Source organism: Tachysurus vachellii, chromosome 17, assembly GCF_030014155.1.
Source record: "Tachysurus vachellii isolate PV-2020 chromosome 17, HZAU_Pvac_v1, whole genome shotgun sequence".
In the NCBI taxonomy this organism is placed as follows: Eukaryota; Metazoa; Chordata; class Actinopteri; order Siluriformes; family Bagridae; genus Tachysurus; species Tachysurus vachellii.
The window spans coordinates 10,297,168-10,313,476 of NC_083476.1; the positions used below are offsets into that span (position 1 = coordinate 10,297,168).

Here is a 16,309-nt window from a genome sequence, read left to right on the forward strand (position 1 = left end):
AGAGACATTTGGCATATTTAATTTCCACTGTTACGCAAATCCTTTGGCCATGAATTAGAATTTTTGTGCCCTGACAATGGGATGTTGAACAGCACTGATAATGTGCCATATCTGTAGCCATTGACAAACATAGTGTAAAAACTGCAGTAATGTGGTGTTGGCATGTTGTTGGAATCAACGGCTGTAAGAAGCTCGAGTATGTGATTCAAAAATAACTATATGGATTGCAATTTTATGTAACATTAATGCCATCCAAACCTATTGGTCTAGAGTAGATCAGTGATCAGTTGTGTAGTAGGTTCTTTATGATGGAGGCTGATAGGCGCTGACCTCACATCAGGCTTCAGGTTGGCCTTGTTCCAGTGATTTTCTAAACACCACTGATAAAAACTGAGACTGGACATCAGCATAACAAACGCCACAGGGTCAATGTCAAACAAGTGGCACTAGAGTTTATGCACGCGCACACACACACACACACACACACACACACACACACACACACACACACACACACACACACAGACAGATAGAAGAGGTATTAGGTATGCATAAAGTAAGTAGAAGGTTTAGCGTTTTACTGTAGTTAGCAATATACATGAGGTCTAGAGAACAGAGAGAAGATTATGATTTAATTAATACATAGTGTTAAATATCTATGTATTTAATATTGGCCTTGCACGCTATTCTATAGTTTTAAAAGGATGCAGCATAAAACAAAAATTTGTGACAATTATTGTGACACATTTATTGTGACACATTGTGGCAACAACAGACTTGACTAAACATTATACAGCACATATACTCACTCACACTAAGGTGATATCAAGGTCAGAATTGCATGTAACTGAGAACTAAGCACCCTTGGGTCGGCACGCACAACACCCTGCAACAGTTCCAGCAGTGTAAATGTAGTTACTAATGTATAAAAACCAAACCCTTAACTTTAAGTGTGTGTGAGGGGGTCTGCGTGTGTGTGTATGTGTGCGTGTGTGTGTGCTTGTACGTGTGTGTGCGTGTATGTGCGTGTGTGTGTGTGTGCGTGTGTGCATGTACGTGTGTGTGTATGTTTATGAGTGTTTGTGTGTGTGCATGTGTTTGTGTGTGTGCATGTGTGTGCGAGTACATGCGTGCGTGCCTGTGTGTGCGTGTGTATTTGGTTGGTTTTTTGTGTGCGTATGTATGTCTGTCACTGGGAGCAGCATGGTGAGCAGATGGTGCAGAGAGAGCCACAGAAAGTTTAATCCTATCAGATGGATTCATGCTTCTCCATCTGCTTAATCCAGCAAAAAGCTCAGCTTCTGCCAAACAGTCCACTTAGGCCAACATTACAACCACACAACTGCACTTTACTTCCACACCTCCCCAAATGACATTATGCTACAGAAATCAGTTCTTATTTCCTATGCTAGCACACATGTCCGCAATGTGTCTGCATGTTTGTAGATCCTGGTGTCTATATGTAAATAAAGCAGATCAGCATGTGCTTACAGGATAACAAGTGTGGTCCTTCCATTGTTCTAAAACTAGTTTAAGAGCAGGCTTCCTTCTAAAGATTAGAAATGAATAAAAAAAATCAAAGTGTGAAAATAAAAAAAAACACCTCTTCAGTCATATGAATAATCTATGTGAATCTAAATTTTACCTAAATTTTAATGATAAATAAACACTCTTTAAAGAAAAGAGAGCGAGATATAGTTTTATTGAGAAAAAAAGGCTTTGCTTTAAAAATGATGCATGTTTTTCTAGTTACAAATTTCTATTGATTTATTTAATTGTTGATCAGCCTTGACTAACGCCATACTCGATAAACACCATATCCCTTTTCCCAACCTCCCATCTTATAGTGGACCTCAACAATCTCACTGTCTTTTGTGTGTTAATTATAGTGAATGGCACTATTTGAAAACTAAATAGATGTGAACACTAGTAGCCTATGCAGCTAAACTTTGACCCCTTCCAGAACTAATGAGAGGATAGCTCTGATACTGTAAGTGAACTGAACTCTCTCCATGCTGTTCCCTGTTCACCATGCTGTCACAGATACACATGTATCACAGAGAAGTCTGCTAAACAGTGTACCAGTACAACCGAGAAGTGTGACAAAAATACTGGACGTGTTCACTATTAGGTCAGAGGACTCTTGCTTATAGTGCAGGGCACAAGTGTGCAATCTCAACATGTTTATTCAAAACATTAGCTTGGAAGTCAGGGTTATATCAGGAACTTAGTTATAACTAGGAAACACACGAGAACAATCAATAAGACTTTTCAACAAACAAAGAAACACAGAAGACACAAATACAGAGTCACCACAAGGAAACTGGAAACATCTGAGAACAATAAGGGAACAGATCAGTGGCATGCCGGGATGGAGACACGTCTGAAACAGAAAACTGAAACATAGGCACATGCCCATGTTTAATACAGAAACTATGACGCACAGTAGGAAACATCAGACATGACAGTACAGGACAATAGGCACACAATTTCATTTCATTTTGTGTAGGATGCTGTAACTGAAAACAGGTTAAGCCATAGCCTTATGATATGAGAAAATGTTAAAATGAATGTTTCATTGTAATAATATACAGTAATATACTTTAATATACTGTTACGATTTCTTACATGTTGCTATTTCAATGAACATCTGGATAAGACGTTCTTTGGGTTTAACGTTTTTCACTGATTTTCCTCTTAATGACCAATATGATTTGGATTGATATCACTTGCTGAATTCATGGTAGCATATAGATTCACTATTGTTGTGATGTGGACGTGTAATGACTTATTGCCATCGGGAAGACATGCCAAACATAATATTCAGTGGGAAATCTAAGTGTCAGTGAGGCCTTGTTTTTGTGTCTGAGAGGCACAACAAGGGCCATGGAAACCACCACTGATTTTTCTAGGCCATGTGGTGTGGGAATCCTAGTTAAATCCAGCTGTATGAGCTTTCCCAGTGACATCTGTGGGTTTTTGTTTCCTGCTCTTGCTTCGAAATGAGAGCTGTAGAGGTGTCATTCTACCTACCCCAAATGCCCCCCAAACCTTGTGAAACAAACCACATAAGAACCTCATCTCTAACCCTGAGGTCTCTTGGGGATCAAGGGTTGAAGTGTCCAAACTTCAACCCCCAGCGCTCACAACTTTACTGTTTCTTGTTTTAAATGCAATTAGCATGTAGTAGTATTACTGATGAGCCTAAAAGATTTGAATATGGAAGTTTTTAGGATCATTTCCTTTTTTCTTGTCTTATATATGACTAATATGTAGAAATTATTCAAATGAATTAATTTCTTCTCTCTTTTTTCCTTCATTACATTTCTATTGGTACTCTTACTGGAAAGTAGCAGCACCTTGTATCAAAGCCATTAGCCCTAGTGAAGGATGGACCACAGGGGGAGCTACAGTCATAATCATTGGGGACAATTTCTTCGATGGATTGCAGGTTATCTTCGGCACCATGCTGGTCTGGAGTGAGGTGAGTAACCTCAATGAGACTATATGTAATAAAAGAGGCTTAGAATGTTTAGAATGACAAATATTTACAGAAGTGGACTGTATATTAAATACCAAGTTTGATTTGCCAATTTTGATTTGGGTTTTGTAATGTATACATTGTTGTCCATGCTTCTTTGTCAGTGTCCTTTGGAGGGATTAAAACATGGCAATTAAAGGACAATATCTCTGTCAATCCAAATCAGTGGTAAAGGGCATGAAAAGAGTCTGGAAAACCTTTAACTAAACAACTAATTAATCCAAAGAAATGTCATTAAGAAATAAGTGAATCTCACTAGGTCAAATTTCACATTAAGAATAACTTCCTGTGTAATATACCTGATAAAGTATACTGTCAGTCCTTACAACATCCATGCACTAGTAAAGTGGTATATATACATAAATTAATATCCTGTAATGAGACAGAAACAAGTGCTCAGAGAACCGAAGTGCTGTAGGAGCATGTTCAGGACAGAGCTAAAACAGACCTACATTTTAGTAATGTCTCAAATCACATAGTCAGGTACTATTGTAGATGATTGTTTAATACTCTGTGTTCAGCTAGGAAATGTGGTATATTAAACAAACCGAACGATGCAGCCTACATTTGCCAAACAACTGAAGCATGGGAGCAATCAACACTAACCTTATTTGTCAGGGACTGATAAACAGCATGAAGGAACTGTAAATGAGGGAGCACAGAGTGCTAATTTTTCATCTGTTTTTCCTTTCCAGATAATAGGCTCAGTAAAATGGTGCAGTTAAAATTGTTAAAGTTAAAATTGCAGAAAGGAAACAGAATATCACAAAATAACACATACAGTACAATAATGAGAACTTTTAACAAGTTACACAGAACAACTGCACATGAAGCAAGACAGCATGTACTGTATATCTGGTACAGGCTGATAAAAGGTTCATAGAAATGCACATATACCACCAAAACACCAAGAAAGCAACCATACATTTAACCAAACATCAAATATTAGCTATGAACAAGCACTCAGTTAACACAAGAAAAAGACAATATGAGAAGACACTTAGAAGTATGAAGTATACAGTATGTAGATGTTCCATTAATATGACAAAGCAGCACAATTGACATTATAATGTGTGCAAATGATAATTAATAATAAGAATAATAATAATAATAATAACAATAATAATAATAATTATTATTATTAGTAGTAGTATTATTATTATTGTTGTTGTTGTTGTTATTATTATTATTAATAATAATAATAATAATAATAATAATAATAATAATAATAATAACAATCTTACATGTGAAGGGTATTAAAATATGATGTTATGTTATGCAAGTGCCTTTGATATGGAATAAAATATCAGAGGAATGAGCACACATGCACACAGCACAGGATGCCTGTATAGTGTAATGACAGCGTACATCTGGGAAACATTTACTGCCCTTTGGCTCCTCCCCCTCTAGCTTTTCCTGTAGACTTCATAACCTTTTCACCTTTCTGCCATAACCTCATAGCCTTTAAATGAGGAGGCCCACCCAGAGCCCTCTCAGCTATACCCATCAGCTATGGATTTGATTACTCTGATATACTATGATGAGGGAAAACAAGAGACAGACAGAAGATTAATTTTTCCTAATCATTGTTCATGTGATACTTTCACAAAAAGATACAGGATTAGTTCAACATTTGTCTCAAAAACATCTATGAGACTGAAGCATGAAGTAGTTATAGGTTGAGAAATGTCCTGATTAGCCCTAAATGAATATGTGTGTGTATGGTACACTAGCTTATTTATATAAAGTTTTTTATACTTTGTTTTGTTTTAAAGGTCACATACAAACACTTCCAGCTTAAGGTCAAGTTCATGGTCTCTCACTCACAAGCACACACAAACACACAATGATACACAAACAAATTTCTATTTCTCTGTGTGGCAAAGAAAAAACCAACGCCAAAAAATTAATGAGCACTGTGTACTATATAAATATATATTTAAGTATTTAGCTCATGACTGAGTGATTAGTGTTTGGGAACAAGGTTAATGCCTAAAGTTAATCATTTCAGGTTTCAGCATGTTTCTAATTAGGGAGTCTCTAGACAAGGAATACAGACCCCATGCGCCTGCTCATAACGTAACAACAGCTCCCTTCAAACCCCTGATAATGATCAGTATGCCATACAAGCTCAGGATACACACACAAACACAATGCAGACATATTTATTTATCGTGTTCAGAGTTCTTGGCATTTAAGGATTATGGGTGTCTAAGGGATCTTGGAATTTTGGATGCTAGCCAACATTAGCTTTTTCAGTTCAACAGCAGTATCTATAGTTAATTAACAGAAACATAATTATTACATTTGTTAAATATTTATGCAACCAAATAGACAGAATATAAAGTATGTAGTGATCAAACTGGAATGTCTTACAAATAGGAATAACAGTAAATCTCTCTCTCTCTCTCTCTCTCTCTCTCTCTCTCTCTCTCTCGCTCTCTCTCTTTTTTATCAGCTCATCACCCCTCATGCCATCCGGGTGCAGACACCTCCTCGGCACATCCCCGGTGTTGTTGAGGTTACGCTTTCCTACAAGTCAAAACAGTTCTGCAAAGGGACCCCAGGCAGATTCATTTACACAGGTAAGCTGTCCAATCTCATCCCAAAGATACATCAGCTGACCACAAATATGCCACCAGTGTTTATAAAAGAACAGTAACTTTTGAGAACAGCTAACATCTCAGGTGAAAATTAAGGGGTATCTTGAGTTCTAGGAAAGCTATAGGTTATTTTAAAAAATGAAGGAGTTTTAACTTCTACCATAAACCTTATCTGAAAAATACTTTGTAGGGTTTTGCATTGAATCTTTGAGGAATTCCCCAGAAGGAGTCCTTATGATGAAGTCCTTACAGGGTCTAAAGCTTTGGAGTGTAAGCATAAACAGGCATAATGTCAGTACAGTGCCAATATAGCCTTCATTTATATATTGCCTTTCCATTTAAGCTGTCTTTAATAATTGATCTGCATTAAACTTCTATTCTGAATTATACCTACACAAAAAGCAAAATGCAGAGTCTATATACCAAAGACTTACCAGAAAAAAGGAGGATATTTTTTCCTTAATTACTCTAGATGAGGAGATAGTAATGAGCTCTGCTTGTAAACACTGTAACAGTTTAGTTAGACAAACAGTGGGCACTTTATTGGCCCACATCTTGAAGTCATTTGCAGAAAAAAGAGCTGCAACGACCATTGCACACAAACACAGACGGGTGCACAAACACAAAGAAAACAAGTGCCTTACTCATTTTATCCACACACACGCACACACACACACACACACAGACACACACACACAATTGTGGACCTAGTCCCAGAACAATTTCAATAGTTTTGCTGTGAGTAAAACTGCATATTTCTCCTCTTTTTCCTCTCTGACTAAATCTGTATTAATTAGCTCAGTCTTTTTCCCAAACGCACATATACTTTTCATATAAACATTAAACACAAAGTTAGAAAGAGTAAGTGGAAGAGAGGGAGAGTACATTGGGTTTTCACTTTAGACATCTGCATGAGCATGATACACAGTGATAGTTGGTGCTGACCAATGCAACTTTATGTAGGTGTGCACTAAACTGTTTTTTTCCTCCCATTTCCCTCAGCTCAGACTATATGCTACATGAACCTGTTACATTTCTGCTTCTAACCAAACTAAACAGCAAAGAAGCCCCAACTTCCTTGAAACTAAAGTGCTAGTTGGCCTTGGCATAGCTAGTACTCACTGAACAGCTGGCAAAACTAATCAGCCTGTTACTGAACTGTGTGAATGGTGGCTATTAGCGTAACTTGCTAACAGCTCTGCAGGTCTAATTAAATCAATACAGGCAGAGCCATGGACACTTTCTGCCAGGCTCCAGCTAGGTGCTAATCTGTGGCTACCTGGAAACTGCCAGTAGTATGTCAGGTTTTGTAACCTCCAAAATCAGTCAACCAAGATAAAGAATGAAAGATTCATACCATGGAAGAGTACATTATAAGACTTTAAATGGACAAGGCAGTGTGTAGGTGAGTAGAAGAGTAGGGTTTTATGCCTTGTAGTCTTTATTGAAGAATCCTTCAGACTTAGGCACAATATACAGTATCATTCCTACACAAAACGCTTCACTTTGCCTTTCTTTCTTTATTTGTTTCATTGTTTCCCTCTCTGGCCTTGATTTAGTTGCAAAGGGCACACAGTACCTAATAAATCTTCTATAATTGACAGTGGAGGTGCCCTGTCACTCGTGAAAGTATGTGTCAGTGCTGGCGGTTTGCGAAGAGGAAGTGTGAAGGAGCAATCAATAAACCGATATCTAGCAAGACAAACCCTGTTTATGCTACATCTTTAGCTAGAATCCTAAAGAATTAGCTCTGTATATTATATATTGATGTAATTGTGGTAGACAAAGTCATGCATATAGCATGCCATCATATTTAGCAGAGACTGCAATCAAATTTCTGCCTTCACATTTCATTAAAGTCAAGGTTGTCTGTCTCCAGAATTCACACTTTGTGTCACAGAAAAGAGATAACCTGTCAGCTAACTATTTTGGTAAGGCTTTTTTGAAAAAAAAAAAAAAAAAAGGTTTGTTTTGGAAACGCACAATCTGTGTAGGGATGTGGCTCTGCAGGACCTTAGATTGACACCACAGTCATATGTAGTCATTTCTCTTTATTGGATATGATTTGTAATAACTAGAAATGCCAAATGTGTCTGCACTCCTATAAGTTCAACAGGAGTGTTTTTTTTTAATTACTGTATCTTTCAGAGTACAAACACACAGATGCATGCATACACACACACCCACACATACACACACACACACACAAACATACACACAAACACACACACACCCACACATACACACCCACACATACACACACACACATACACACACACACACAAACATACACACAAACACACACACACACACACACACACACACACACACACACACACACACACACACACACAAACAACCTTCCTTTCCCACCACAAATCTCAAATGTCAAACCATACATCTTAAGGAAAACAAAAAGCAAGGCAGAAGGGGAAGTAAGATATAAGAATAAGTTTGAGAATAAGACAAGATTCTTTATTGATCCTAAACTGGGGTGGCTTGGGGAAAATAACTCATCTATAATAAGGAGGGAAGAATGAAGCAATAATTCAGAGGTATTGAACGCTGCCCTGCTGCAAGGATCGATCCCCCAGTGCCCTTATTTTCACATCCCACCTGGATGTGGGAAAAACGAAGCTGAGGAGATTGCTATACACTCCTATGTTTATTACCGCAACACTATGACAGGTTATCTGGAACCAAACTGGACAGGAGTTATTGGAATTGTATGATGCCATGAAGGATGGTCCTCTGGTGGTGCTGAAATTATTATTTTTTAATTTAACCAGCAAGAACATTCCATCTAAATTAGGCATTTAGATGGGGTTTGGTCCAGTGAGGATGCTGTAATCATAACACACACATTTGTATAGTTCTTAGGTCTTTTACTTACGGTTACTATCATGAATTATTATCTTGGGTGTTTATATTGTGCTCTGGGATATACTTCTGTGTAATACCAGCTGGCAGCTTTAGTTTTTAATTAGATATTATCTTATACTCAAACCATATACTCAGTTTTAATTCCGATCAATCATGGACATCTTCTTCATTTTCTTCCTGATTCCTTTTCCTCCACTGCTCAGACCATCCACCTCTCTGGAGCATTATTGTGAAATATGATGAGGCATGCATCTGTCCTCATGAAATTTCAATGAGCATTGATTTGTCTGATTGCAAGAGATCGCTCACAATGTGGTCAGAGAGAGAGAGAGAGAGAGAGAGAGAGAGAGAGAGAGAGAGAGAGAGAGAGAGAGAGAGAGAGAGAGAGTTTTTGCTCATTAATTCATTGCTGATGTAATTCCTGTCGTATCAATTTGGCATTTTCTTTGACACCAGCCAATGTTTCTGTACCAATGATTTTTGCAATTTTATTCCATTACAACAGTCTATTAAGGCAATGCTTGTTTTGTGAAACTCTAACAACCCTGATAATGACCAAATCCACAGCAAATTTAGTCTGGTAGCCTCAGTTAACACATCTGATGGAGACAAACTTTCTTGATTTCTACTCCAGTTACTAAGCAAAGAACATTTATTTTTTCACGTTTAGTGATTTAGCTTTAGATTTATGCTACATGAAACATGCTAACAGTTGACAATGCATTGATACAAAGCATCTAGCTAAGCTGTAAGAACTTAATTTAAAAAAAAAAAAGGCAACAAATGCTAGCTTGTAAAATTGCTCAAATCCGACTTACTGTATATACATATTGCATGAAAGGGTCATTTTAAACCTAAATACTTAATGAATCATCCAATAAATTTAAAAAACAACATTTAATCCAAAAGGCAGTTAATGCAAGTGTAATGCAGAGATATTATACATAATTGTTATTCTTCACTCTAGACTCTTTTCTAACTTTTTGTGAAGAAGGAAGCTTGTTCCCCCTCTGAGGAGTCAGGATGCTAATGGAGAGAAAGTTTACACTACATGCATGTTCAGGCATCAGTGAAACATAGGCCCAGCATCCTGAAGTCCTGAGCTGTACTGAAGGTGTATAGCTCTAAACCAGAGTTTGGAGATAATGTGCAGTGAGGTCTTTGTTCAGGCTGTGACCGGAAGTGCTGACATGCTGGTGAAGCAGGAAACATTGCTCTAGAGTCCTCGGTTCAATCTTGAGCTTAGTTACACCGTGTGTGGCGTTTGTGCCTGGAATTGGGTCTGGAGTCACATCACACTCATTCAGTTGCTAGCTAAGCTTTGTTCAGTTTCTTTCCACTGTAGCTATAAAGCTAAATTTCCATTCCATTCCATTAGCTGTTTTAAATCCCCCATCAGAAAGAACCATTTCTTCCTTAAGAATTTAAGGTAAGGTAGAGGTAGTAATGAAATATCTTACTTCTCTGCAGTTTGACTTCCATCTGGACTGATGAGAACTACATAATAATAATACATTTGTGCCTGTATGGTGACATACATTGGTACTAAAATGCAAAAAAAAAAAAAAAAGCAAATTTAAAAAACAAATGCAACAGCAAAACCAAAATCACATTAACTGAAAACAGAAAGTGTAGGTCATTAAAAAACATCACATGCTCATTTCTGATTGGATATGGTGTATGACAACCACTTTGAAAAGGAACTACTTGACTGTACAAGTCTGCTGTTATATTAACAGTTGAATGATTTATTTATTTTATTATTTTTTTCTGTTCAACAAGCAAAAATGTTGTGCCCCATACTGTGGAAAAGGCTTTGAAGCTGTTCTGCTATTCCTGAAAGCATGGTTAATCTAACCACATGTAAATTTTATTGGTGCAGATGTTAGGCACTTTAGGCGTACAAGAGCTCATACACAACCAAAGTAACTTAGCTTTCTACAAAAGAATACATTTAAATAAATATATAACAAAAACAATAATTCACAGTATCTGTGAGTATAGAGGCTAAAAGTTATAGTAATGTTAATTTTTGCTTTTGCTTATCTGGTTTTTGAAATTGTTTGCACTTTAGGGCCACCATACAAATGCCTGTTCAGCTAATGCATTTCAACTAATTTTACATTTAACATCAAAGTTAGCATAACATCTCCAGCTTGGCCCCAATGCTGTTTTGGAGCAGTTAACTGCTATGATTGCCCAGAGAGAACAATAAACCAGCATTGCTGAGCAAACTGAAGCCATGTGGGAGTACGAAGAAAACAATAAAACAGTTTGCAAAAGAAGAGCTACGCCAAGTTATAAATACTCCCCGTGTGGTTAGCACTTATTTTACATGTAGAAAATATTCTACTGGCTATAGTGAACGTTTATGCCAACAACAGTTCCACTTCCCCATTTTAGTTAGATGGTACTTGGGCACAGATTTAGTTCATGTATGTGCTTTGACATGTATTTCTGTTTGTTAAACAAGTAAATGTTTAAAACACCACATCAGTCGATGTAACTGTATCAGCTGATGTTAGTGGTTTGTGTATTTCCTGTTTAGTGCATTATTAATAATTGGCTGATTAATGAAGATTATTTTGTAGGTTTACAGATTATGCAAAAATCACATCAGTGGATTTACATATTACTTATTCTGTGTGTGTGAGTGTGTGTGTGTGTGTGTGTTAGTGTGTGTGTGTGTGTGTGTGTGTGTGTGTGTGTGTATGTGTGTGCGTGTGTGTGTGTGTGTGAAAAGAAGACTAAAGTTTCTTTCTTTTCTAAAAATGGCTTTGGGGCATTCTTGTGTAACTTGGTGTATTGTTTCAGTGTTAGCGATGTTGTTATTCTACTACTTGAACTTAACATGATCTTAGAATGTACTTGACATTTAAACGTTAATTTTATTTACTTTGTACGTTTTTCAAAATTAGTCATAACCTGATTATGAAATAGTAGGCCAGTTGTATTTATTACCCATTTGTTTGACTTCTGTATCGGGCTCCTTCATATTCCTCTTCAGTAGGTAAACAATTACCCTCTTTTGCTGTTTCTTGTGCAGCATAATAAGGAATGAATAAATAAATACTTTATAGGATAAATTACCCTATAAAACAAACTAATAAAACTCAAAAATGATGGCTGATTATCTACCCACTTCAGTTAGAAGAGAGAAAACAGACTGTAAACTAATATCTGAATAGATGTGCTACTGGTGCAAAAATGTTACTTTGAGAAAGAACAGTTTGTTACCCAAGTTAATGGATTAAACATGGTTATGAGGTTGGAAGGGAAATGCAAACTGCAAGTTTGCCTCAATATTTGATATACAGCAGACATTTAGCTAGAATGTTTACTGTTCACAAAATAATACAGACATGAAAAGGGAAGGGAATATTTCAAATGAAACCTGTGCTTGATTCTTGTGCAGTTATTCCCAGACATGTCAGGTCTAATATATGACTCACTGTAAGCCAGCTAACTTAAGTTTAACTCATTTTCATCCATTTTGTTCTTCTACTCAAGCTGTTTATTTGTTTGGACCCTGAACTGTTAGGCTGGTCAGTAAGATACACCAGGCCAACAGCAAGATAGGGTGAAAATCCACACTTGTAAAAAGGAGTTCACACAAACAGTACACAAAGGCACCTCCTAGCATCATACTAGAAAATGCAAAACTTTTCTTACTCTTTAACACTTTCTCACACTGAAAGTCATTTGTGCACCATTGATTTACACATTCGCATTTCATTTACAACTGCTGTTTTCTCTTCACTGAAAATTATGCTAACAATATAATTACACTCTATTTATTCAACAGATTTTCACACTTTTGTGAACATCCTGTTTCATACTCTTTTTCCCACCCTCCCTATAATTATGTAAATGTTCACGCATTTCAATATGTGAAATATTGTTTTACAAGCTCTAAATGTTTTGGACAATTTTTACTCAATAAAACAGTCATGTCAATTAAAAATTGGTTAATTAATGCGATTATCTTAAGATCTGACCCAGAAATGCAAATCTATAAAATGTCAGACTCGTTCGTTATATTAAAAATCCTGAACAACTTCAACTTCATCTAAGTTTCTTGAGTTTCCCTTCATGTTGGACGACATACTGACATCATTATAACTTTATTAGAATTCACTGAACTGTGACCATCTGCTCCAACTGACAGGAAAGCACCCAACTCCACTTTCTCTCCGTGACCCATCAACACTCCCTCATGTTCATGCCATCCAAACCACGTTTTGGTTTTCTCTTCCTCTTTTTTTACAATTTTAAAACTCCTGCTTCACAAAGTGGTGGAAAAAAAAGTTGTTTTAAGGTTTTTTAAAGCCATCTATAGACTATAAATGAAAGAGTCCATGATCTGAGTTGCTAGGTCATTCTTAGCTTTGGACCACATCATAACTTATCAGACAGTATAAAATGAAGTATGAAACATTTAAATGCTGGTACCTGATCCTCATATCTAGTGCCTACAGTTTCTTTCTTATAAAAGGTCTTTTTCAAAATGTAGAACACTTAGATCCTATCTAGAACATTTTTCTGTATTTGCAGTTTGGCCTGAAAACTGCTTTTAAACAGAAGCTTTTAAACAATGCACTGCCACAGAATGCAGCCATATATTTTTTTTCCACTCCATTTCCTTTCTGTTATTGAACCAACTTGTGTGAGATTTTGTGAGCTTGTAAAATTTTCTCTCAGTCTTTGTATTCTTTTAGATGACTGATGCACTTTCATGTTTCTGACAAGATAAAGACTCCATACACAGTAATTGCTGTACGAAATGCACCACCTTTTAAATCCCCAGATTGCCATTTTGTACCATCCTTTTCCACTTAGTGTAGAATAAATGCAGGTAATCACCGGAAAATGCAATAGCTTCCATTAGAACAATTGTATATTTCAGTGGCACTTTCTGTGGTGTTAAAACTGTCATGATTGTGCTGAAGTGTTATTTTCTTCCATTTCCTCATGTTATAATTTTATGAAGGACTTTATTGATTTATTGATTTTGGACTTGTAACTAGTATGCCCTGGCTGTTACTTTATTAGTGGAGCATTGAAGAAAATATCTGTAATCAGATTTAACACTAAAGCAGCAATCAGTCATTTAATGGTTGGACCAGTCATCTGTAGAATAATGTTGTGGAATTAACGGTGTTTGTTTTTCAGCTTTAAATGAGCCCACCATTGATTATGGTTTCCAGCGGCTACAAAAGGTCATCCCTCGACATCCTGGAGACCCAGAGCGCTTGCCAAAGGTACGGTGTGTTGTTACATTCTGACTTGATTCAGTACTGATACCATTACACATGAATAATAGAGTGTCTTCATTACACTCTTCTATTGTCTGAGTTCAACACCAAAAGTGTTACATATAAAGACTATATTTTCAAATTACATTCTGTCTATTCTTCCCTAAATATTTTTTGTATATATTTATAGAGCACAGTATTTACTAAAAAGTCAATTTGATCATCAACAGCATTGTTAACAAAATAGAACAAAAGAGCTAAGAAGCACATTTGTTGAGAAGGAAGGACATGATCTCACATATATACTGTTTTTGTGACTTTTGACTTCAAGACTTTTTCCAGATCATTTCCAGATTATAGATGATTTAAGATGCAGAGCTTACATCAGAGTAAGAATTGTACATTATAAAAACACTAAAAAGCCTGACTCCTCGACTCTGATGTCATTGTAGGCTAGGAGATAAGACTTGTGCAGTAATGACTGCTGTTCTTGAGTCATTAGCAGCTGTTGCCGAAGCACAAGGAGAGTTACATCATTGCTGCATCATCCATGATGTGCTTTGTGTACTGATGTGTGTGTCAGCCTGAGATGTTAAATCAAGTGTGGTTCAGCTGGAGCACTGTATGATTTTCTCCTTAGTTTGTTGTGTGGATTCTGCAGTACTTTTTTTGTAAGTGCACATATGTTTGTATGTTTGTCTTAATCTTCTGCCTGTAACTTTCCTGGGGAATTGAAAAACAAACACACAAAATCACAAGCACACAGTTAATAATTGTTGACTACCACCATCCACGTGTTTGGAAGACTTAATAGTGAGATAAGTATAAGGACATTCTGAGAGGGGTTTTACATGTACAGATACATGTACAGATACAAGAAAAAAATGTGTGTGTGTGTGTGTGTGTGTGTGTGTTTGTGTGTAACAGACAGATATAAGAGCTTGCAATCAATTGTGTAATTAAAAATACACAAAATACATAGCTAATGATCATAGCATAGCAAATATTTTAGGCATGGTTCAGGATTAGGATAGTTCAGTCATTTCATATTATGTCACCGAACATTTACACTTAACACATCACATTTGTGTTTTCAGTGTACTGGAAAATTCACCTCAGACTCACATCAATAAATTACACTTCAGTGTAGACTTTTTAAGGGGGTTCACACTGGTATCTCCCCTTTGTTTATTTCCTCTCAGTTTGACAAAGATGAATTGTGAGATTCCAGGTAAAAGAACATGAAAATACTCCAAGAATGGTGTTATGGTTGATTTGCTCCAGGTGTGTGTGTATGTGTGTGTGTGTGTGTGTGTGTGTGTGTGTGTGTGTGTGTGGGGGGGGGGGGGGGGGGGGGGGTGATTCACAGAATACTGAAGCATACAATTCACAACTAAGACATTTTAATGGAAAATCTTTACTCAAAACTGAAAAAACAAACTCTGGTCATTTGTATTTTCCACAAGATTTTGAGCTACATTTGTTTAGATATAACCTTGAATTTCTACTTATGAACAAAAAAGTCCAATGACTAAAGAGACAAACAATAAAAACTATACAAACTCTCTGAGTAGTTCAGAAACAGCTGATCGCACATAACTGTCTCTTTTACACAGATTGAAAAAACCCATCCCATTACCTGTGAGAGCACAGAGGAAAATGGCCAGACTGGTTTGAAGGGTTTTATTCCTGTAAGCCAAGAGCAGACATATGGGGCTACAGGCTCACCAAAACTGGGCAGGTGAAGATTACAAAAACACAGCTTGGACTTTTTGAAATGTTCAATTATTTGGTTTTGGTGAGCCTGTACACACCATAGCCTCACGTTTCCGGTCATGGCTGACATGAATGGAGCCCAACAAACCAGTCAGGCAGGCCATTCTCCTCCAGGTTTACCTCATGTTATTCATGAGATGCTATTCTACTCAGCATGCTTGTAAAAAGTGGTTACTGTTAGTCTTTTTGGCAGTTTGAGCTCTCTATTGAACAAGGCACTTCAGCTTACAGACAGACCTGCCGTTCACTAT

The 16,309-nt window shown here is 36.8% G+C and overlaps 1 protein-coding gene across 3 annotated transcripts in view; it reads left to right on the forward strand.

Annotated features, from left to right (window-relative positions):
- ebf1b (EBF transcription factor 1b) overlaps positions 1-16,309 on the forward strand; it is a 95,131-nt gene that overhangs the window by 63,525 nt on the left and 15,297 nt on the right. For 2 of the 3 annotated variants that reach the window (XM_060890654.1, XM_060890652.1), the window contains exons 9-11: positions 3,351-3,484; positions 6,000-6,126; positions 14,200-14,288. In XM_060890654.1, coding sequence (XP_060746637.1) covers positions 3,351-3,484; positions 6,000-6,126; positions 14,200-14,288 — 350 coding nt within the window. The remainder of the gene's footprint in view (positions 1-3,350; positions 3,485-5,999; positions 6,127-14,199; positions 14,289-16,309) is intronic. The other variant, XM_060890653.1, reaches the window with a different exon arrangement.